Genomic DNA, 22827 nt, shown 5'->3' with positions numbered 1-22827 from the left:
GAAAGCTGTTGACATTAAAAGCTTGTTGGGATTTTGCACGGAAATATTGCTCTATTGATATCTTTGTAAGCCATTTAACAGCTTTGTACGTTTTTTATGTGCATAGGACTTGCACAAACTGCTTGAGAACAGTAATCTGGATCCTCGGGAAGTTGAGAGAGCAAAGAAAGGACAGGTGAGGACAAATCACGGTACCATTCGGTCTACCAGTCATCTTTCGAAAGGGAGGCGGGGGGCTTCTTTGGTTAACGGGACTTTTTCTCGCGGTAACTCACCCCTAAGGGCTAGAGGAAGACCAATCGTGATCGACTGTTTATCTGTTTTCAGAAAGAGGACTACCCAAATGGCATCCCCGAGTGTGGAACAGACGCACTTAGATTCGCTCTTTGTGCTTACACGGCTCAAGGTGGGGTTCTGCTTGTTTGTTAAAGCGTTAGACAAAGACGGGCTCTTGATTGCACTGTTAGTTTCAGAGAGTAGTTTTAACTCCAAAAGGGGAGTAAAAAAACGAGGTACAAAATGACTCCCTTTTTGGAGTAATTTTTTACTCCCTTTTTTCTACTCTCTCAAGGGAGTAGATTTTACCCCTGTAGGGGAGTAACTAAAGGGAGTGATTTACTAGGTTGCTTGCTATTACTCCATTAAAGGAGTACAATTTACTCTCAAAATGGAGTTATTTTTTACTCCTTTTTTCCTACTCTCTCAGGGGAGTAGATTTTACCCACTTTAGGGGGTAGCTAAGTGGAGTAATTTACTAGGTTGCTTGTAGTTACTCCATTAAAAGAGTACAATTCACCCTCAAAATGGGAGTCAATTTTTACTCCCTATTTTGTTATTTCCCCCTACTAATTGGGTAACTAAAGGGATGATTTCAACCCCCTCCCCCCTGTTTTTACAAAATGGCCGTTTAAACTCCACCTACTTCAGGGGTTAATACTGGAGAAAGTAGAGTAATTTAGAAACACCAAGGAAAAGACGTTATTATGAATTTGACAAATCATTTAATTAAACAATTCAGTTTAAAAAATAACAAAAATATAAGTTGAAAAAATGTTTGAAAAATAATAGTCATTTGACATAAGGTATCCAGGACAAAATTACTAACAAGTGTCCCAACATAACAAAGCTGAAACAAACATAACACAATATTATTTTTCTATAACAACTTTAACAGCTTTTGAACATTACCCTTTTTGGCGTCATTACGGTTTTCCAAAAGAACTGCCTCCTCCTCCATCTTTGTATATTCAGATAAGAAGCTAGAAGCCCAATGCCTCTATATGCACCATTTAAATTTGAACCTGGTAGGCTAGCTTGAAAAGATAACTAGGTTCTTCATATGCAGGGTTTACTGTGATAAGAATATACGGACAAAAACCAACTACCGTAACGTAAGATATTCAAAATAAATATCTGGACAAATTTTAGGTGCAAGACTGATTACTAGGTTTTTACTTAGCTAAGTTATTCAATTTTGTGCTTCAAGTAACAGTTTATAAAGCATAGGCGCTTTAGATGTAAGTACAGTGATTAGTGAATAACTTAAGTTTACAAAGTTTTTATTCGTTTCTTGCGATTTACGCATTGATACATTCCTTATACCTCAAACTTCTTTCTTTTCTGGCTTTCAACTCGAGCACATTTTACTATCTCTATCTATGTCCTGCGAAGATAATAAGAGAAACACATAAGAAGGTAGTATTGCTTTGGAAGATAACAAAGAATCACAAAACATATCAATCTAGTTCGAGAAATCCGCTCACGAACGATGATTTGATGCTGAAGTTGGTCGCAGAAGTTACATTTAGTATTGAACCTATCACATTATAAAGCCCATTACACACTAACCTTTAACTTCAATCCATGTTCTGCCATCAAATCCTCAAAAAAGGTGGATTACGCGTAGAAAAGACGGGAATAAACGGCTATCTGTTTGGAGGTTATGATAATGGCTTTCGTTCGACCGTTATGATTTTGCGCCTTGGGCCCAAGCCCCTCTCGGCCACTAAAGCGAGGGACGCCCGGTACATTTTGGTTTTACGGGCCCTGGTGAGCCGTCTTCTATCTGCAAAGCGGGACTTCTTTTTTTTTTTTATAATCTCAAGTAGCATTTCTATTAGAAACAATATATATTATTTTATAATGTTCAAATCGGATCTAAGACTTTTATACAATTATCACCCTACCTATCTTTCTTTTCAATGCAGTACTAATTATTCTGAGCGAATTCTGAAAGTACACCACATAAAACTCATGTTAGAGTCCAAGCCTGTCTTTGTTTACATTTCTTATTGTTGTAGTATAACTGACAATATATGCAAGTATGGCGAGGCCTGTTCTTGTATTGAAAATGTTCTTTTAGCATTTCCTAAGAATTTCCTAAGAGTTCCTAAATTGTAGAACTTCAAATCTTCTTCCTAAGATTTTCTTATCCAAATTATTTCAATTTTCTGGTCTTCTGCTTATACTAGGAAATCCTAGGAATTTTTAGGAAGTTTAATCATATTTTGTTGTTTTGATCGAACTTAGGAAATCTTAGGAAACTCCTAGGCACAGGGTAGAGTTTTTTGTCTCAATACCAATAAATACCATAAATTATTATTTTTATCTTTTGTCTTATATAATAAAGACTATCGTTTTCCTTCTTAAATTCAGCTAATTCAGAGTAAAAAAACAACTCTCTTTATTTTATATATTTGGAGTGATTTGTTACTGCTCTAAAAAGATACAGCTGGAGTAAAAACTACTCTTTCAACACGAGATGGCTGGAGTAGTTTTTACTCTTCAAAACCTACCCCCTAAAAGGAGTACTTTTTTACTCCATTTCTTGACCATCTGGAGTAAAAATAACTCTTTTCACTTCAGATAGTTGGAGTAGCTTTTACTCTGCTAAAATTACTCCCAGAAAAGAGTACTTTTTACTCCATTATTTGACCAACAAGAGTGAAAATTACTCTTTTTCTAAAAAACATTCGATACTAATTCTCAGCAGAGTAAAACTTACTCCGTTAAGGGAGTAAACAAAAAAATTACTCCTCAGTGGAGTAGTTTTTACTCCAATAAAGGAGTTCAAATTACTCCTTTAAAAGTACTCCATCGCAAAGAGTAGTTTTTACTCTCTGAGTGGAGTAAAAATAACTCCCTGAAACTAACAGTGTGGGATAAATCAACACATTGTCCAAGTGCTTTGTTGTACTCCTTATCCGGCGTTAGGTTATTTTGCTCGTAAGTCTTTTGTTCGAAGCGTCAGTGAAACTAGTCTGTTTTCCCAATGACGTACAACACTCTCACCCTTGTTTGCCGATTCCACCAAGCCACCACCTGGCTCTGTCTTTGAGATGTTTTTTTTTTATGTGTTTCGGGCTCTTAGAAACGGTTTTTTTTTTGTTGATGCAACTCCTGAAGTTTTTTATAGTCTCTCAATCCAGGAAGTCTACCTATGAGACTAAATTTCTCATTGTTTCATACAGTCAATTAAATCGTGTGCTCAATCCGAAGGAAATTGTTCACATTTCCAAGAAATTCAAAAGTTTTGTTCACTTTGAAAGGTTAGCGCCTTACGGGAAGATGACTCGAACGAAATCCATATACTTGTTGTGTTGGTCCATATACGTGTTGTATTGATCCATATACGTGTTGTATTGATCCATATACGTATTGTATTGGTCCACATACGTGTTGTATTGGTCCACATACGTGTTGTATTGGTCCATATACGTGTTGTATTGGTCCATATACGTGTTGTATTTGTCCATATACGTGTTGTATTTGTCCATATACGTGTTGTATTGGTCCATATACGTGTTGTATTGGCTCTTGAATGGTGGAAGTTCTAACGCTTTGAATGGACCGACACAGCAAAAAAATGGCAAGAAATTTTCCAATTCTCAATATATAAGCTCAAGATTCCGCATACAAGGAGTTCCTTTGACCAAAAGCTTAATTCCAAATTTAAAAGAAATTAAAAAGATATGAAATTTAGATATTAGCGAGCAAAGTTGGCTTAATTTCTGATCAGAGCCCGAGTTCTTCCTAAAAACGAGGAGAATTCATACTTTGAACATTGTAAAATTGCTCTTCAAGCCTCATATCTGGAAGACGAATCCATTAGAAAAAAAACACTTTTTGATATTTTGGTTTACATAACATAAGGAACCCCTATGCAGAAATGCAAGCTTACCGAAGTTAACCAGACCTTATTTTGGGAAAACTTGCCCTGGACCTTCTTAACATGAGCTCGTAGGCTAAATTGTAGTATCATATGAGCTTTGACAACATGTACAGGAGCACCCATTTCAGACGTGACGTTTCTGGGGCGGATGTTACGTCAATTAGTCAGATTTGACGTGAGAAAAATAAATCAATACATGGTTAAATTGCCATGTTTTGCCAAAAGGAGTAAATAATAACACTTCAACTTACACATACCACCTACTTTTAGGACTAACGCCCGAAACATCAGCTGAACTACTTGTTTTCACGGATGTGTGATACATATATACAATCTAAACCTTGTGTTAATCTATTTCCCTGATTCACGCCTCCTCAGACCACCTAGTCATTCTACAGTTTGTCTGTAGCCATACCAAATTTGACGTGAGCGGGGGCGGATGTGACGTGACCGGGGCGGATGTGACGTGACCGGGTGGATGTGACCTGACCCGGGGATGGATGTGACGTGACCGGGGGCGGATGTGACATGACCGGGTTTGATGTGACGTGACTGGGCCGGGTGCGACGTGACTGGGCCAGATGTGACGTCATATCATATTTTGATTGTTCTTCAGGTCGTGATATCAATCTGGACGTGTTGCGTGTACAGGGCTACAGACACTTCTGTAACAAGCTGTGGAACGCTACCAAGTTTGCCCTCTCTGGTCTGGGGGAGGGCTTCAAGCCCAATCCGACTACTGAGGTACAGTGCGCCCTTCCTATACCGGACACTGCTTTTTTGTACTTTTTAACTTCTGAAGTACAGTGGGACCTTTCTATACCGGACACTTGCTGCTTTTTTTTGTTTTTTACTTTTTTGTACTTCTGAAGTACAGTGGGACCTTTCTATACCGGACACTTGCTGCTTTTTTTTACTTTTTTTGTACTTCTGAAGTACAGTGGGACCTTTCTATACTGGAAACTGCTTTTTTTTTTTTTACTTTTTTCTACTTCTGAAGTACAGTGGGACCTTTTTATACCGGACACTCGATGCTTTTTTTTTAACCTCTTTACTTTGGAGTTACCTTGGAACCTCTGTGTACATGATACTTAATGTTTTTTTGTACTTTTTTTAAATTCTGAAGTAAAGTTAGACCTTTAGATCTAACTTTAGATTTTATATTGATAAGGTTTTCACTAGATTCCCTAATCTCTTTCTTCACATATTAGTTGCTTGGCAACGAGAGTTTGATGGACAGATGGATTCTGAGTCGCTTGTCGTTCGCTGAGAAGGCGTGCAACGATGGGTTTACCGCGTATGATTTTCCCGCCATAACCACAGCCACCTACAACTTTTGGCTGTACGAGCTCTGCGATGTCTACTTGGTGCGTACAAAACACGTGACCATTGCTAGCAAATTGTGTTTCTCGGGGTGGGGGAGAGGACCTTCGTCCTTGTATAATAAGGGCTAAACGTGGCTATCTTGTCAGTGATGTTCTCTTGGGTTTTATATAAAGTGGCTCTTTCAGGCGCCATTTTGCCATCCTAGCAGCTTTAGGGTCAAGTAGAAATCCATTTTCCTCTCTTTACCCACGATTTCTTTTGTATTTTAACCAGCGTATTTGTTAAAACATAAATGAAGCTGTGTTTTTGGAATAATACATTGTTAATTTGCTCGTAAAAAAAATAAATAAAAAACAGAGTTTGATTGAGATTAAGGCTTACATATACGTTAGCGTAAGGATCTTTTTGTCGGCGACAGTCACTTCTGATATCATAACACAAGGCACTTCTGATATCATAACACAAGGCACTTCTGATATCATAACACAAGGCACTTCTGATATCATAACACAAGGCACTTAAAGAACCCATTACCATCGGCAAATTCAAGCATGTAGTTGATAAACTTTCATTCAAATATCGTGAATAAAGTATCAATTTCAATCGTTGATTTTTATTTTGTAGTTTTCTTGCCAAAAAAAACGTATTATATATTATAAACAATAACAAATAGTTGTATGCTTTTTTTTCTTGCAGGAGGCCATCAAACCAGTTTTACAAAGTGGCGACCAAGAGGCGATCCTCGCCACACGAAACACACTGTATCCTTGACGTTTTTTCGTAGATAAGAGTATGCCTATAAATGATTTTGCTATTGTGTTCTTCTGTATTGTTCATTGTTATTTATGACGTAGCTGTGTGAACCCGAACGAAAAACATACATATCCATTTAGTTCTATATTTGACGTTTTGCCAAGTGTGAGTAAGGCGCGCCTTTGTTCACGCTATTAACCCACAGCCAATAAGCAGTCTGTTTTTACCCCCCATTGTTTCAATAGAGTTCTTATCAATAGCATTTCACTTAGAAATTTGTTTTAACATTAAACAACTTTAGACGGGAAAGTAACGGTAATTAATCGGACGTCATTTAAACGGTATTTTCGACGTTTTTTAAATCAGTTTCTGACACATCACCACAATACTATTGCTCTCCGATTTCGCACGTGATTACGCACGGTGGTCTTGATTTCATCCTGGAAGTGACATCTGATAGAAGAGATGAGGGTAAACGATATCTTCTACTTTCTCGTAACCGTGAACTACAAGGAAATTAAAGAGGAAGCAAGCAGTGCACAGTAAAAACAGCACCAAAAAAAAGCAGAAGCAGACCCTATCGGACATTTTACAGTTTGAATATTAATAGTACCACCTGCTAGGTTAAGTTTTTTTTTCGCGGACGCTTGAATAAAAAGTACGAATAGCGAATATATGTATTCGGCCGTAAAAATATTATTTGGAGAAATAATTCCGTTCAAAGTGATATATACATGAATACATATATGGCTTTGCAAAGGTTGATATTGCGTGTTGTCCTCTCCAATTAAGGCCTCCCTTACCTCCCTCCCAGCAAACGACATAGTAATTTCGCTAAAATAAATCAAATTACTGTGTGAGACTTGCTAAATTTCAGAAAATGTTTGCAACGCAGGATTTAATTTAACGTGATCCTCACTGAGACTAGAACCCCACTGGACTTGGGTTTGTTATATTTTCATAGTTTGTAAAGAACGTCCCTCTCTAATAAACGCCCCCTCTCGGACCATCGAAATTTAGTAAACGCCCCGGGCGTTTATTAGATCATTTACTGTATATACATAAATGCATATATGGCTTTGCAAAGGTTGATATTGCGTGTTGCCCTTGACATGCCTCAGCTACACGTGTCTAGAGAAAGGGCTCCTTCTGCTCAGTCCCATGATGCCTTTTGTGACAGAAGAACTGTACCAGAGACTTCCTAGACGCAACGGCCAATCAGCGCCAAGCATTTGCGTCACACCATACCCAAAGAACGTAAGTACAGCCAATCCCCGCTCTACATTTGCGTCACGCCACACCCGAAAAACATAAGCACACAGAAGCAACATCCAATCACCGGCATGCATTTGCAACACGCCATTCCCAACGAACATAAGTACACAGAAGCTACGGCCAAGCGCCAACCAGTACATGTATCACGTATCATCCGGACAACCTTACTGTATGTAAAACACAGGCCAATTCTAATTCTGTTTTAGTTGCCATGGAGACAAGCTGAGTTGGAGGAGCAAGTTGAGTTCATGCTGAGCATCGTGAAGATCGTGCGGTCTATCAAGCAGGAGTACCAGGTGGTCAAAGCCAAGCCTGAAGGTGAGGAATGCACGTGCGCCTGTGCGCTATGCTTTACATGGCCCAGCTACACGTGTCTAGAGAAAGGTCTCCTGCTCCTCAGTCCCATGATATCAACAAATGTTTGCTACGCAGGTTTTAATTTAACGTGATCATGACTGAGACTAAAACCCCACTACATTTGGGTTTGTTATATTTTCCCCGGACGTTTATTATATCATTTACGGTATTTGATGCAAACTCGACAACTCGTCGACACCTGTTTGTGTTGCTAGTGTATGCTGTGTTCACGGATGACGCTCTCGCCAACTCCATCAAGCCGTTAGTAGACACGGCACTCTCTCTCGGTGGATTCAGCAAGCTCAACATCCTCGGCCACGAGAGGCCGCCGCAGGGCTGCGCAGTCGACACTGTAACTGGCAAGTGCGAAGTGCATCTGCTGCTAAAGGTGCGTAAGACATACCAGCAAGACATACGCGACACGAGAGAGGTCAATAGTAACTTTAAGGTGCATCTGCTGCTAAAGGTGCGTAAAAATGACCAGCAAGACATACGCGACACGAGAGAGGTCAATAGTAACTTTAAGGTGCATCTGCTGCTAAAGGTGCGTAAGACATACCAGCAAGACATACGCGACACGAGAGAGGTCAATAGTAACTTTAAGGTGCATCTGCTGCTAAAGGTGCGTAAGACATACCAGCAAGACATACGCGACACGAGAGAGGTCAATAGTAACTTTAAGGTGCATCTGCTGCTAAAGGTGCGTAAAAATGACCAGCAAGACATACGCGACACGAGAGAGGTCTATAGTAACTTCACGAATCCAACAGACAGGGGCAAATGGTTGCATATATCCGATTTCAATGAGAAACATGAAAGTGCTCGATTTTTTTGATCGGGGGAGGGGGGGGGGACCATTTTATTCTTGGACTGACTGTACATAAATACTATCAAAATCTTGGTTAAAATAAAGCGTGTGTCGGGGGGGGGGGGGGGGGGGGTACGGGAGTAGTTATTATCGTACGATGAGTTGAGTAAGATTAGTCTTGATGTCATCTAAAAGGATCAACATTTTGAATTCCGAGGAAGCGGATTTTTTTCGTTTGTGCCCAGTCCGGAAAATGCCAAAGGCTACACTTCTTCTTTTTTTCTCTTCTTTTATTGGGGGGGAGGGGAAGGGGGGACTCGTTATTTGAGAAATAAAAGCCTAAATGGGTTGAATCTTCACCCAGACTACATGAAAGACACAGCTGCCAAGTATGATTATTATTGAGATTTTTACGATTTTATTTCATAGTAGAATGAACGGCGTTAATTTTAACTATACATCCTTAGTACTCTACAAACGTCACACAGCGTGACATTGACCCCATTTTAATTTTATTCGTACATACAGTGGACTTGGTTGACCTGTACTACGACCCGTACTACCGTACCACCTTTAGACAATGTTTAATTAAAAATATATTTGTACCTAAAGGTTTACTCGAAAGGTCTTGTGATAATCACTTGTGTATAACTATTAACTCGCTATCAAACTTGGCTACCATTTTTCCATCTTGTATGTAAGAAAGCTCTTTAATTAATTCCTCAATTTGTTGGGCAATCTCAATAGGTTCTGTCTTCCTGAAATAAGGTGTAAGAGTTAGAAAATCCAGCAATAGGTTACCCTCGGTGGATTCTGCATCGAGGATATCTTTGAGGTCAAGATAAAATTTTACTGCGTGTTTCTCGAATTCCCAGCCATTCTCCTTGATAACGTCGGTAACATCCTCACTGCAGATATGACAGAAGGCTTTGCCTTTTAAACTTGCAAGCATCTTTAGAGTTTGGTATATTGGTTGCTGGGCTGTTCGCACAAGGCATACAATTATACCGCCGTTTTGGAGGTTGTCATACGACCAAGCTAAAGCTGTCTTTATATCCATGTAGTAAATACTATGCAGAAAGTGAATCATGAAGTACTTTCTCTCTCTTTGATTACCATTAGAGAACTCTTGGAAAGTTGTGGGGTGAAAAGAGAAAACCACTTCTGGAATATCGTCACTTGCAGCGGCTTTCTTAAAATCCACCAAAGATGAATTGCTGGGTTCCACTACCGTTTGATGTATTAAAGCTCTTCCCGCTTTATAGCCGGCTAAAATTGATCGTAAGATTACCATATCCAATTCGCCTCTGCCACTACCAACACTAAGAATACGGATAGGGTTTTCAACCGAAATAACTAGTTCCTTCTTGCTCAATATGTTTGGAATGACTTCTTTAAGGCAGGCAGCTGTTGATTGATCTATATTTGAGCACTTCCAAAACACAAAGTAGCTGTGGTTATAGTGGTCTAATATAGGTAACACAGACATAATATTTTCTGGTCCTCTTTCACAAGGCCAAAGCGAGACCTATCTGGTTTCTCTTTATCGATTGTGTATGTAAATTGATTTGTTCGGCTTCGTTGCCTAGTCGGTTATTTTGACTACGTTGGGTCAGTACGCAGCTCTTACAAGCTGCAATTTGATGGGCAAATGAACAATATCCGCACCTCGACACAAAGAACAAGAATAGAGACAAAAGAATTCCTTTGTAGAACAAAGATAATAGAAAACGTTTCGGGCAAAGGGTTCAAGCACAAAAATCCTTGTTCCACGGTATTTGATCACGTTGTTTGTGACTCTTAGTTTGTAGTAAACATATTGAGTTAAAATGAGCCGTTTAGGTCGCACTAGCAAGATGCTCAGGACATCTCTGTTTAGATAAGCTCAAAAACTGAGTAAGTACGCAGCTGCTTTGTCTCCTATTATCTTTGTTCTACAAAGGAATTCTTTTGTCTCTATTCTTCTCGTTCTTTGTGTCGAGGTGCGGATATTGTTCATTTGCCAAATCAAATTGCAGCTTGTAAGAGCTGCGTACTGACCCCAAAAACTGACAGATGTCCGTGACATGTTACGAAGCCAAGTGCAACCTATGTTCTTACGCAACACGACAAATTCGCCGGTCGGGACAAAACTTCAAAGGAGTCGATGTCCTGCCCGAGGACAGGAAATCTACCTGATGTCAGGGGAACTCTGCTTTTATTCTTATCGCGCAAAGAATGTCACTCACACAAAAAACGTAAATGGTCTCAAATAGCAACCTTCGCTTCGCCTTCAAAGCTAGAGGTGAATCCCTACCAAACTCGCTTATTTCCAACAATGTGGCGGCGTGAGGAACGGTCAATTCTAAGCCAAACATGTACGTCTTCGCTTTCGGTGCATAATAGACAACTACATTTGCAATTAACTGAGTAACAGTAACAGCTATGCATCCGACTAACGCAGCACGAAATGTCAATAATATTCGTACTTGGTTATGACACCTAGCAAAACAGACTTATTTTCACGGAGGAAAATAACGAAATATAGATCAACGTCATCTTTGACAACTAAATATCTTACTTTAATTAAACACCGACCTTCCTGAAGTTAAGAACCGTTATAAGTACGTTTTGTTTATTCAACTAAAAGGCGTCTGTTTGTTTAAGCAAGTTATATCGACAAAGTAACTTTAGCCGTTCCTATGAAATAGGATAACGAAAAGTAAAAAGTTGACCCAGTGGAAAAGTTGACCCAGTGGAAAAGTAGGAGTTGCGCGTCCCTTTTCCAGGGGCATTTGACAATCAGAATTTGGCCACCAATTCTCGGTTCGCGCTTCTTAACGAAGGAAGAAAAGTTAGATCTGAGTTCACACAGGGTTTGCTCTGTGTGGATTCAGACCTGGCCGTCGACGAAATTAGGATTTAGTACGGTTTAAGATTTTGAGTGCAAAAATGATTGGAATCTTGTCAATCATTATATTCATGTGTGTATCTTGCCATGCGCACTAGCAGTGTGACAAGTTAGTGTGTGACAACCGTAGTCAGTAGCAACATGTAAACATTACGTAAGTCACGGTAGCCCAAGGGTAACAAACCGACACACCCATGGGGGGTAGTTCGTTCCTAGGACGCCCATTGGCTGAAACCTTATCTAAACAGAGCTAAAAGCTTCCCATGGCTGTCAGTGTCGGATTACCTAAGGGACACCGTTGTCGGAACTTATAAAAAGGGGTGCGGTAGAAGCCGCAGAGTATATTATCGGGTAAACCTTGAGTTTGTAACAGCGAAGTAAAACCCGGTACCTGTACCGCCCCCACTACAGCCTACTGTCGTTATTACAGAAGTCTGTTTTGTTTGGCTTCGTTTGGCTAGCTAGTAAACTCCAGGTAGTTGCCGCTGTGCCGAGCGTTTCACTTCTCTCCCCAACAACTTGGTTGTGACACCACTCCGTGCAAAATTTGGGAGTGAAAAAAACTAACCTCAACCTTTTTGCAAGGCTGAACAGCTGAATCGCCATCCATCCTTGTTTTCGTTCTAAGTGTTATTCGTATGGCTTTTTTTAGAGCTGTCAGGACTCTGGAACAAGAAAATCACAGGCCGCGTATCAGGCGACTTTGTTTTTCAAATGTTGGAGAGGAAAAATAAAACTAAGCTGACATAAATGCCAGACGCAACGCCTGTCGCTTGCTTTAATGACTCAATCAATATAGAGCAATTATATAAGTAGTATTAAGGCAGCTTTACTGCATCCATATTTCCAGCGCTTTTAATACATCTAATAGACCTAAACTTAAAAAAAAAACGATACCGATAAGAAATAAGCGCACTATTTATATAAGGCCAAGGGGAGGGGGGACCTCTTCCTGGTTTGCATTTGATCATGGACGCCGTAGAGATATGACATCTACAAGCTAGGAACATTGAAAAGCTGAATTCTGTTTATGTTTACTGCGTAGACTCCAGCTTAACATTGCCTATTATAAAGAAAGCATTTCGCATGTACTCTGTGATACAATAAGTAGTCGCATACGATTCCCCAACGAGCTACAACAGCGAAAAATTGTTTATTGCGCTGGATCCAGTTTATTTGTTTGACAATTACAAATGGCAAGGCGCTCACAGAAAAACAATAAGGGCTTATGCGAGCCATGAGCTCCCCGAAAACATAAAGATGTTCGAACGAACAATTACGGATTGTTCGAATTTATGGGTAATACAGGCCTGTCACTCGGGCTATGTACAGAACTGAACAGCTAAACAGAGCTCACACGTCAGAGATAAACGCGCCGTTTTAAGATAGAGGTACCCTTGTACAGACTTGAACATTATTGGATTATTGCAAAGTATATTTGCTCACCACCAATCGCCTTTGTTCGGTAATGAAAAATCTTGTCAGTCAGGGTACGAGCTATGAATAATTGCAAAATATATTTGCTCGTAGGGAATGATTGACATCGCCAAGGAAATCTCTAAAGTTGAAAACAAGCAAGAAAACCTCAAAGCGCAACTGGAGAAGCTGAAAAAAGCAACTGAAGTGGAAGATTACAAGAACAAGGTGCCTATACCGGTGGAGAGGGGGGGGGGTACCGGTGGAGGGTGGGGGTGGGGGGGTAATCCAGAGACTGGATTGCAATGATATTTGTTTGGGACTTCTAATTACGATTGTACACACCCATTTCTTTATTTGCGTTCTATTTAGCATAGATAGAAGAGACTGCCTAAATAGCCTGTTTACACTAGCATTTGTCTCGTGCGACGCGAGCTAGAATCCCATGACCACACGAAACCCCTGACCGCACTAGCTTGAGAGCAAATTTGAAAAAAAAAAAATCGCAAACTGCTCCAAAGAATATAGTGCTTACGTTCTGCGTTGGGTTGCGGATTCTTCGTTTTTCGTGTGGTTACAGATGTTAACCTGTTCCGACATATTTTTAGGTACCTGAAAATATTCAACAACAAAACGAGGAGAAGGTATGTAGTTAAGTGTTCAAAGGTGTCCGAATGCTTGTCTTTTGATCATTTTGTAGTATTTTCCCTAGTACTCGCATATTTTTTTAGAGAACTCGCTGTGGACCGTGGCCGTGCTTTGTTTTCATTTTTGCTGTAGCTCTAACCTTATTTGTATTGTTTGTTTTTTTAATGTAGATACAAGAAACAGAGGCTGAAATTCTTAAAATGCAGCGCGCCCTGGAGTCTCTAAAGATGGCCGAGTAACGGCATACACTGTTGGCAAATACTTAAATCACAATGTATTGTTGGAATTATATTATGCAGCTTCGGTACAGTGTTGGACAATAGTCTTCTAGAATTCTTTCACAAATCCAGTTTATCAAAACTGTCCAAAATTCTTTAGTAGAGCGTATAGGGAATAAACAATTGTTATTGTAGTCTACTGTGCTTTGTACGCATTTGTTTTCCTATGCCTTCGACTTGTCCACGATGTGAGGTATGTGGGTGAGGATTGAGACCGATTCTGCCAATCAAGCCAAATCAAAACAAAAGAATTCCAAAAGCAATGAGTACCAAAACTAATAATTTATTATACTTCCAATGCTGACAATTGTAATCTTAGATTCTATTAAATACTATCTCTTCTCTGCTTACCAAACATTAAATATACGGCATCACGCGATGCTCAATAGCCCATTCCCAATTTCACCTCACCCACGCAAAGTGAATGCCACAACTTCTCTTTTCGTGCATTCACCTCCCCGATGTCTTCCCACAACTCTGTGATAAACCGAGTAAAAACTCAAAAAACTTTAATAAAATACTACCAAGTCAGTCTTGTCGTGTAACTCGTGTAAGAAAGCCAGAACGTCTCTCTATTTAATGGCCAGCGAGCTTGAGACGAGGTTCGCTGGCCACTAAATAGAAAGACGTTCGAGGCTCTGGATAGGCTTAAGTGTACCAAGATGCTAAAATAATGTAAACGTCACCCATGAGCCACTGCGGGTCACGATATATGGATTCTTGAGTGCAATCGTATTTAAAATAGGTGAATAACCAGGGACTGACCATAAGAAATATGAGAAAAAAAGAATTATCTTTACAGCCTCGAGTGCACGATAAATGACCTATCTTTCCTCAAATATCTTTTGGCCCGCCCCTTGACTTATTATTTTATAATTCAAAGTATCTTTTCAGTTGAAAAAAAAAATGTGTTTCGTTTTCCCCAATTCTTTTTAAGTTTATTTTAGTTTTCCCAAATCTTAGGACCAAAATATCTTCTAATATCTCAAACAAACACAAGCATCTTTGGAATGTTGAAATAGAAATTTGAACCTATTTTTTAAGCAATGGAACCGACCATAAAGTATTCATTATTTGCCATAACTTGTATTCTAAATAATCTACGTTTTGAGATTAAAAATTTCGCCTACTGCATAAGAACCCCTATGAATTTTCCTATTAAACATTACAATTTACGCAATTTAAGCCCTAATTCTAAAAAAGATTTATTGTCTGATCAAGAAAAAATCCTATTTTTCAATTACAATAGCATAGTATGTTCTACGGTACATCTGAAGAATACTATAAAATATGTTTTTAGAAAAATAGCAGAGAATGTGTTAGGATTGTTATCTAAAACAAAAATGGGTGTATGCATAAAAGCCTATCAGCCTGGTAGTGCCACATTTCATTCGGTTACGTTTTCTGGTTGTTATTAAACCTTATCTGGGTCTTTGTCACGTTGCTTCTTCTGTCGAGAACGCAAGCCGAGCCTGTTAAACAAAATAAAATAGGATGAGGACTCAGTCCCGGCAAGGTAACGTATTCTGAGGTAAACTAAGGGGTGGTAACGTAATGTTATCTAGGTGACACAATAAGGCTGAGTACTTATGTTATCTAGGTAATATTAGGTGGAATAAGGTAAGACGCGGAGGAGTAATAAGGCTGAGTACGTATGTTACCTAGGTGTCATTAGGTGAAATAAGGTATGGTGGAATAAGGGGAGACGCGGAGGAGTAATAAGGCTGAGCACGTATGTTACCTAGGTGTCATTGGGTGGAATAAGGTATGGTGGAATAATGTAAGACGCGGAGGAGTAATAAGGCTGAGTACGTATGTTACCTAGGTGTCATTAGGTGAAATAAGGTATGGTGGAATAATGTAAGAGGCGAAGGATTAATAAGGCTGAGTACGTATGTTATCTGGGTGAATCACGCTAGGTGGGTTAGGGTAAGGTGAACATAAGTGATTGGCAAGGTGGTATAAGGTGAGGTGCCGTGGAGTAGGATGAGACGTAGGAGTAGCGTGGAATCACGCTAGGTGGGTTAGGGTAAGGTGAACATAAGTGATTGGCAAAGTGGTATAAGGTGAGGTGACGTTGAGTAGGGTGAGACAAGGTGTAGGGTGCGGGAAGATGAGTGTGGTGCATGCAAGAAATGGTTTAGGTCGGCTTACACACGGTGGATAAGGGCTGGTAGAACTAAGTGTAAAACCAAAAATAAATTTAGCAAAATAAAAGATGATTGAATATGACAAAACTCCAAGCATCTTTCCCTAGACAGGAAGTTTCGAATCATTCTTCAATCACGTGACATACCCGATCAGTAAAGAAAACCCTTGCGCCTTCCTCATCATCTTCTAGAACACTAAAGTGAATCTCCTCTGACAACATGGAGCGCGGGCGCTCGCCTTGTAATGAGCCTGCGATATCACTGGCAGGCAGTTGCTCGTTGTATTCCGTCTCGTCTGTCTGCTGGCGGGCAAAGTTGATGAATACCTGTGATAAATAAAATCAGTTAAGTTATAGCGAGGGAGACGCGTACGATAAAGTTAAGTCCGATGAGGTGTTGTGCTGTGAGGTAAAGTATATGGAGAAAATTTGTGTATTCTAATGTTGTTGGGAGCCAAGATGTTGATTGAAATTATCGATATATCGAGTACAAATACTTCAATGTTCCATTGTAAACCAAGAAGGCTTTAAGGAATGTCGATCAGCCAAACCGTTGTTTTTGTTTACATGTTTTCATTTGAGAATACAACGGTCTTGTTGCGTGAAAACTGACGATGTCTGATTGAAAGCATCTATGTTACTTGAATTAGCCGATGAAAATAGATGCTTTGAGTCACACACTTGAAGCAATTTGCTGGAGCATAAAATGGCGGCTTCTTTTAAACACTCACATTGTCTAATGTTGTCTGGCTGACTGAGTAGTCCTCGATGCCCAGTCGATCCTGGTAGTCCTCGATGTTCCCAAAGATCTGATCCAGCGTCATGATGCCCGAGGGTATCTGGTACTGAAGCATGTTGTGATGACGTTCCTGTACACAAGAAGCCACCGGCACGTGATAAAGCCAACAAAATTAACCAATGGCAGCTAAAAGAGCTTTTGAGATGTCCCAAATTTACTTATAACTATCGTTATTTAAAACTAAACCAATAACACCTACGGAGGTTTCCAACCAAATAGCGTGATTTAGATCTATCAACTGGACACTTAATACGGCCCGGACACGCTTCGAGGCTATCTTCGCTTTTACTTATGACCGTCCTCAAAACTTAACCAATGAAAGGCTCGTCTATGCGCGCTTACTTCTCAGACCAATTTTGTGTACGGAGTCGGCCAAAATCTTACAGACGGACGCTACTCAATAGACTTTTGGTGGCAGGCCAATTTCTTTTCTCAGAAGCCGAGGAAAGGGCTGGATGACAGCTGCTCGTAAATGCTCTATCCGCCCGACACATCGGAGCGTCTAAATCATTGAAAAAGGAATTAAGCACAATCAACCACTTTTACTAGAGCGTGTAAAACGCAAAAAAAAACAGCTTTTCACAAGCAAAGTAAACGGAGACGGAAAAGTAAGTGCAGACATCAGACGCACACCAGCGTGTGAAAACCTCGCGAAGCAGACGTGAACCGCCCCTTTCATTCCTTCTCCGCTCGTGTCTCCCTCGCGAAGCAGACGTGAACCGTCATTTCCATTCCTTCTCCGCTCGCGTCTCCCTCGCGAAGCAGACGTGAACCGTCATTTTCATTCCTTCTCCGCTCGCGTCTCCCTCGCGAAGCAGACGTGAACCGTCATTTTCATTCCTTCTCCGCTCGCGTCTCCCTCGCGAAGCAGACGTGAACCGTCATTTTCATTCCTTCTCCGCTCGCGTCTCCCTCGCGAAGCAGACGTGAACCGCCCCTTTCATTCCTTCTCCGCTCGTGTATCCCTCGCGAAGCAGACGTGAACCGCCCCTTTCATTCCTTCTCCGCTCGTGTATCCCTCGCGAAGCAGACGTGAACCGCCCCTTTTATTCCTTCTCCGCTCGCGTCTCCCTCGCGAAGCAGATGTGAACAGTCATTTTCATTCCTTCTCCGCTCGTGTCTCCCTCGCGAAGGAGACTTGAACCGTCCATTTAATGTCTTCTCCGCTCGTGTATCCCTCGCGAAGCCGACGTAAACCGTCCCCTTAATTTTTTTTCCGCTCGTGTCTCCCTAGCAACTATTTTCACATGCGAAGTAAGCATCTTACATCCCCTCTTGCATCTTTGCTTATTTCAATAAATAATAGGCCTAACGTAAAATACAAAAGGAAATTGTTTAGATACCTTAAGAGTGGCCCGTGGGAAGTGCTCAGTAAAGTGTGTGATGGCGGGCTCAAGATTAGGGACGTCGCCTTGGATACGCACAGTGATGATATAACCTTCGCCAAACCTGCAGACATCATCAAAGCTAAGTATTTGTTTTCCTGTCTATCTTCTAAATCTTAATGCTCCGTTATAATTCTATCCTCCTGGTTCTAATGGCATACCTGTTTCCGGTCCTTGTGGCATACCTGCTTCCGGTCCTTGTGGCAAACCTGGTTCCGGTCTTCATAACATATCAGTTACCGGTCTTCGTGGTATACCTGATTCCGGTCTCCGTGGCATACCTGTTTCCGGTCTTCATGCAAACCTGTTTCCGGTCTTCATTGCATACCTGTTTCCGGTCTTCATTGCATACCTGTTTCCGGTCTTCATGGCATACCTGTTTCCGGTCTTTATGGCACATCTATTTCCGGTCCTTATGGCACACCCGTTTCCTGTCTTCATGGTACACCCGTTTCCTGTCTTCATGGCACATCCGTTTCCTGTCTTCATGGCCTACCGGTTTCCGGTCTTCATGGCATACCTGTTTCTGGTTTTAATGGAACATCCATTTCCGGTCCTAATGGCACACCCGTTTCCTGTCTTCATGGCACACCCGTTTCCTGTCTTCACGGCCTACCTGTTTACGGTCTTCATGGCCTACCTGTTTTCCGGTCTTCATGGCAATCTACCTGTTTTTGAGATGTTGACAGCTGCCGAGGCATTTGAACCGTCCGTTGACCATGATAGCGAGGCGACTGCACAAGGCTTCACATTCCTCCATACTGAAACAAATAAAGATAGCAGAACTCAAAGAACTATCTAGTCACCCGGGAAAGACTAACATAAAATCACTTGTCTTTACTAGCTTTTTTTAGAATTGATTCTCTTAGTGCATGTAAAATTAAAACCCTGAGAGCAAGGCAAGTTAACAACATCAACCGCCTTCTTCCCTATGCTGTGCCTTTGTTCGTAGGGGTATAAGGGAATGACTTTGAGTCAAGTCAACCCCGACAATAAATTGGCTGTTTCTAAAGTGAACACTAAGACATCAAGGAAATGAGCAAAACGGAACAGAAAATATGTAAAGTGAGAATTTATGTATAAGGACAACATTTGTAAAATACAGTTTCCTTGATAAACAGTATGTTCTATCACACAGATTTTGAATAATATAATTTTCGAAGCCTTTATCTATCAGTTAGAGCGCTTAGAGCGGAATTTCACGATACCAGTGACGTCATACCTGTGAGAGGTCAGCACCACTGATCGCCCATCTTTGACGATGTTCAGGATGAGGTTCCACAGGAAGCGCCGTGCACCCGGATCCATTCCTGTCGTGGGCTCGTCCTAGAAGATAACGAAGACGATAAGGGCTATTGTGGGCTCGTCTTAGAAGATAACGAAGACGATAAGGGCTATTGTAGGCTCGTCCTAGAAGATAACGAAGACGATAAGGGCTATTGTGGGCTCGTCTTAGAAGATAACAAAGACGATAAGGGCTATTGTGAGCTCGTCCTAGAAGATAACGAAGACGATAAGGGCTATTGTAGGCTCGTCCTAGAAGATAACGAAGACGATAAGGGCTATTGTGGGCTCGTCTTAGAAGATAACGAAGACGATAAGGGCTATTGTGGGCTCGTCTTAGAAGATAACGAAGACGATAAGGGCTATTGTAGGCTCGTCCTAGAAGATAACGAAGACGATAAGGGCTATTGTGGGCTCGTCCTAGAAGATAACGAAGACGATAAGGGCTATTGTAGGCTCGTCCTAGAAGATAACGAAGACGATAAAGGCTATTGTGGGCTCGTCCTAGAAGATAACGAAGACGATAAGGGCTATTGTGGGCTCGTCCTAGAAGATAACGAAGACGATAAGGGCTATTGTGGGCTCGTCCTAGAAGATAACGAAGACGATAAGGGCTATTGTAGGCTCGTCCTAGAAGATAACGAAGACGATAAGGGCTATTGTGGGCTCGTCCTAGAAGATAACGAAGACGATAAGGGCTATTGTAGGCTCGTCCTAGAAGATAACGAAGACGATAAGGGCTATTGTAGGCTCGCCCTAGAAGATAACGAAGACGATAAGGGCTATTAAAAAGAGGAATTTTATCAACCCAGATATTACAGCCAAATTCGTTGTTGCGCGACCTCGGTGAATCCAAAATCCTTGTCTCGTTTGTGAATAGCGCGTAGTCAGACACAAGCTTTGGGGGCGGTTTGTCTGGTTTTGATTGTTTGGTTTGATTGACTACGCGCTATTTTCCCAAACGAAGAAAGATATTGTCGGTTCTGGGAGGTCGCGCAACAACGAATTTTGCTATAGAGGGATATCACGCCTAATGCGCCTCGTGCCATATAGAAAAATTCGTAAAAACGACCAAGAAAGTCACTGGCTAAAAACTGGACAACCAGTTTACTTTACTCTAATTAGAATTTGATTGGTGGGCCACTTATGACGAAATACTTACTAAGAATATGATTGGTGGGCCACTTATGACGAAATACTTACTAAGAATATGATTGGTAATCGCCTATGACAAAATACTAAGAATATGATTGGTGGTCGCCTATGACGAAATACTTACTAAGAATATGATTGGTAGTCGCTTATGACGAAATACTTACTAAGAATTTGATTGGTGGGCCACTTATGACGAAATACTAAGAATATAATTGGTGGGCCACTTATGACGAAATTCTTACTAAGAATATGATTGGTAGTCGCCTATGACGAATACTTGCTAAGAATTTGATTGGTGGGCCAATTATGACGAAATACTAAGAATATGATTGGTAGTCGCCTATGACGAAATACTTACTAAGAATATGATTGGTAGTAGCCTATGACGAAATACTTACTAAGAATATGATCGGTGGGCCACTTATGACGAAATACTTACTAAGAATATGATTGGTAGTCGCCTATGACGAAATACTTACTAAGAATATGATTGGTAGTCACCTATGACGAAATACTAATAATATGATTGGTGGTCGCCTATGACGAAATACTTACTAAGAATATGATTGGTGGTCGCCTATGACGAAACACTTACTAAGAATATGATTGGTGGTCGCCTTTGACGAAATACTAATAATATGATTGGTGGGTCGCCTATGACGAAATACTAAGAATATGATTGGTGGGTCATGACGAAATACTTACTAAGAATATGATTGGTGGGTCGCCTATGACGAAATACTAAGAATATGATTGGTGGGTCATGACGAAATACTTACTAAGAATATGATTGGTGGGTCGCCTATGAGCGCTATAGCCGTGGAGAGCTTTCTCTTGTTGCCTCCACTGTAGGTCTTGCACGGGGTCTTTGCGTACTGAGTCAGGTTCATCTTACGGATAGCCCACTTCATCACCTACGAGGGAACAATTCTGGGAATGAAAAACAAGTTGGATGATAGCAATTCGCTCAAGTTACTGACGTGATAAAGTGCTCTAGTCGGCCTCACTCTCGTGATGGTTTCCATTTCATAATGGAAGTCAAATTATGCAAAGACATTTGTACATTTAAAACAATGTTTTATACTAAATTTATTAATTTCAAATTGAAATATCGCAATATCACAAATCAGTTAATGGAAATGGTTGCTTTTTCCAACTTGGTATTGTACTAGGATGACAAAATGGAACCTGACCGTTTCACTTTCTTTTCCGCCCCCACCTCCCCTTGAGTCTACAAAACCTGTTTCACTTTTCGGTACCTTCGAGACAATAGCTCTGACCTGCTTAATCTTCTTTTCCGGCACCCCCCATCCCCTCCCCTGAGTCTACAGCACTGACCTGCTTAATCTCCTTTTCCGGCACACCCCATCCCCTCCCCTGAGTCTACAGCACTGACCTGCTTAATTTCCTTCTCTGGCAACCCCCATCCCCTTCCCTGAGTCTACAGCACTGACCTGCTTAATCTCCTTTTCCGGCACCCCCCATCCCCTTCCCTGAGTCTACAGCACTGACCTGCTTAATCTCCTTTTCTGGCACCCCCCATCCCCTCCCCTGAGTCTACAGCACTGACCTGCTTAATCTCCTTCTCCGGCACACCCCATCCCCTCCCCTGAGTCTACAGCACTGACCTGCTTAATTTCCTTCTCCGGCACCCCCCATCCCCTTCCCTGAGTCTACAGCACTGACCTGCTTAATCTCCTTTTCCGGCACCCCCCATCCCCTTGCCTGAGTCTACAGCACTGACCTGCTTAATCTCCTTTTCCGGCACCCCCCATCCCCTCCCTAAGTCTACAGCACTGACCTGCTTAATCTCCTTTTCCGGCACCCCCCATCCCCCTCCCTGAGTCTACAGCACTGAACTGCTTAATCTCCTTCTCTTGCACCCCCCATCCCCTCCCCTGAGTCTACAGCACTGACCTGCTTAATCTCCTTCTCTGGCACCCCCCATCCCCTCCCCTGAGTCTACAGCACTGACCTGCTTAATTTCCTTCTCTGGCACCCCCCATTTCCCTCCCTGAGTCTACAGAACTGACCTGCTTAATTTCCTTCTCTGGCACCCCCCATCCCCTCCCCTGAGTCTACAGCACTGACCTGCTTAATCTCCTTTTCCGGCACCCCCATCCCCTTACCTAA

The 22827-nt window shown here is 41.3% G+C and overlaps 3 protein-coding genes and 1 long non-coding RNA gene across 5 annotated transcripts in view; 1 reads left to right on the top strand and 3 right to left on the bottom strand.

Annotated features, from left to right (window-relative positions):
- The window catches only part of LOC5510516 (valine--tRNA ligase), a 53198-nt gene extending 39142 nt beyond the window's left edge, over nucleotides 1-14056 (top strand). Inside the window, exons 19-29 of the mRNA XM_032379648.2 lie at nucleotides 107-175; nucleotides 328-406; nucleotides 4788-4915; nucleotides 5383-5538; nucleotides 6194-6258; nucleotides 7372-7507; nucleotides 7732-7843; nucleotides 8098-8270; nucleotides 13111-13224; nucleotides 13605-13640; nucleotides 13815-14056. Of these exons, the coding sequence (XP_032235539.1) occupies nucleotides 107-175; nucleotides 328-406; nucleotides 4788-4915; nucleotides 5383-5538; nucleotides 6194-6258; nucleotides 7372-7507; nucleotides 7732-7843; nucleotides 8098-8270; nucleotides 13111-13224; nucleotides 13605-13640; nucleotides 13815-13883 (1137 nt within the window). The 3' untranslated portion in view covers nucleotides 13884-14056. The remainder of the gene's footprint in view (nucleotides 1-106; nucleotides 176-327; nucleotides 407-4787; nucleotides 4916-5382; nucleotides 5539-6193; nucleotides 6259-7371; nucleotides 7508-7731; nucleotides 7844-8097; nucleotides 8271-13110; nucleotides 13225-13604; nucleotides 13641-13814) is intronic.
- On the bottom strand, nucleotides 1158-3974 carry LOC125570085. Its single transcript, XR_007312426.1, has 2 exons — nucleotides 1849-3974; nucleotides 1158-1663 (listed from the first exon to the last, which is right to left on the bottom strand). It is a non-coding gene; the product is annotated as an uncharacterized LOC125570085 (long non-coding RNA).
- LOC5510493 (histamine N-methyltransferase B) lies at nucleotides 9089-10333 on the bottom strand. Its single transcript, XM_032379654.2, has one exon. It carries the CDS (start codon nucleotides 10177-10179, stop codon nucleotides 9328-9330), a length of 852 nt encoding a protein of 283 aa, XP_032235545.1. The 5' UTR covers nucleotides 10180-10333; the 3' UTR covers nucleotides 9089-9327.
- Nucleotides 14057-14189: 133 nt separating the features above from the next.
- Nucleotides 14190-22827, bottom strand: part of LOC5510491 (ATP-binding cassette sub-family A member 2) — a 67237-nt gene continuing 58599 nt past the window's right edge. For both annotated transcript variants that reach the window (XM_048730950.1, XM_048730951.1), the window contains 7 exons: nucleotides 21474-21608; nucleotides 19478-19581; nucleotides 18924-19016; nucleotides 18214-18319; nucleotides 16803-16940; nucleotides 16219-16398; nucleotides 14190-15394 (listed from right to left, as the gene is read on the bottom strand). In XM_048730950.1, coding sequence (XP_048586907.1) covers nucleotides 15359-15394; nucleotides 16219-16398; nucleotides 16803-16940; nucleotides 18214-18319; nucleotides 18924-19016; nucleotides 19478-19581; nucleotides 21474-21608 — 792 coding nt within the window. In that variant the 3' untranslated portion in view covers nucleotides 14190-15358. The remainder of the gene's footprint in view (nucleotides 15395-16218; nucleotides 16399-16802; nucleotides 16941-18213; nucleotides 18320-18923; nucleotides 19017-19477; nucleotides 19582-21473; nucleotides 21609-22827) is intronic.

The sequence above is a fragment of the Nematostella vectensis genome, chromosome 8 (genome assembly GCF_932526225.1).
Source record: "Nematostella vectensis chromosome 8, jaNemVect1.1, whole genome shotgun sequence".
In the NCBI taxonomy this organism is placed as follows: domain Eukaryota; kingdom Metazoa; phylum Cnidaria; class Anthozoa; order Actiniaria; family Edwardsiidae; genus Nematostella; species Nematostella vectensis.
The sequence above is the reverse complement of the archived record's forward strand: the minus strand, read 5'-3'. Positions and strand labels throughout refer to the sequence as shown.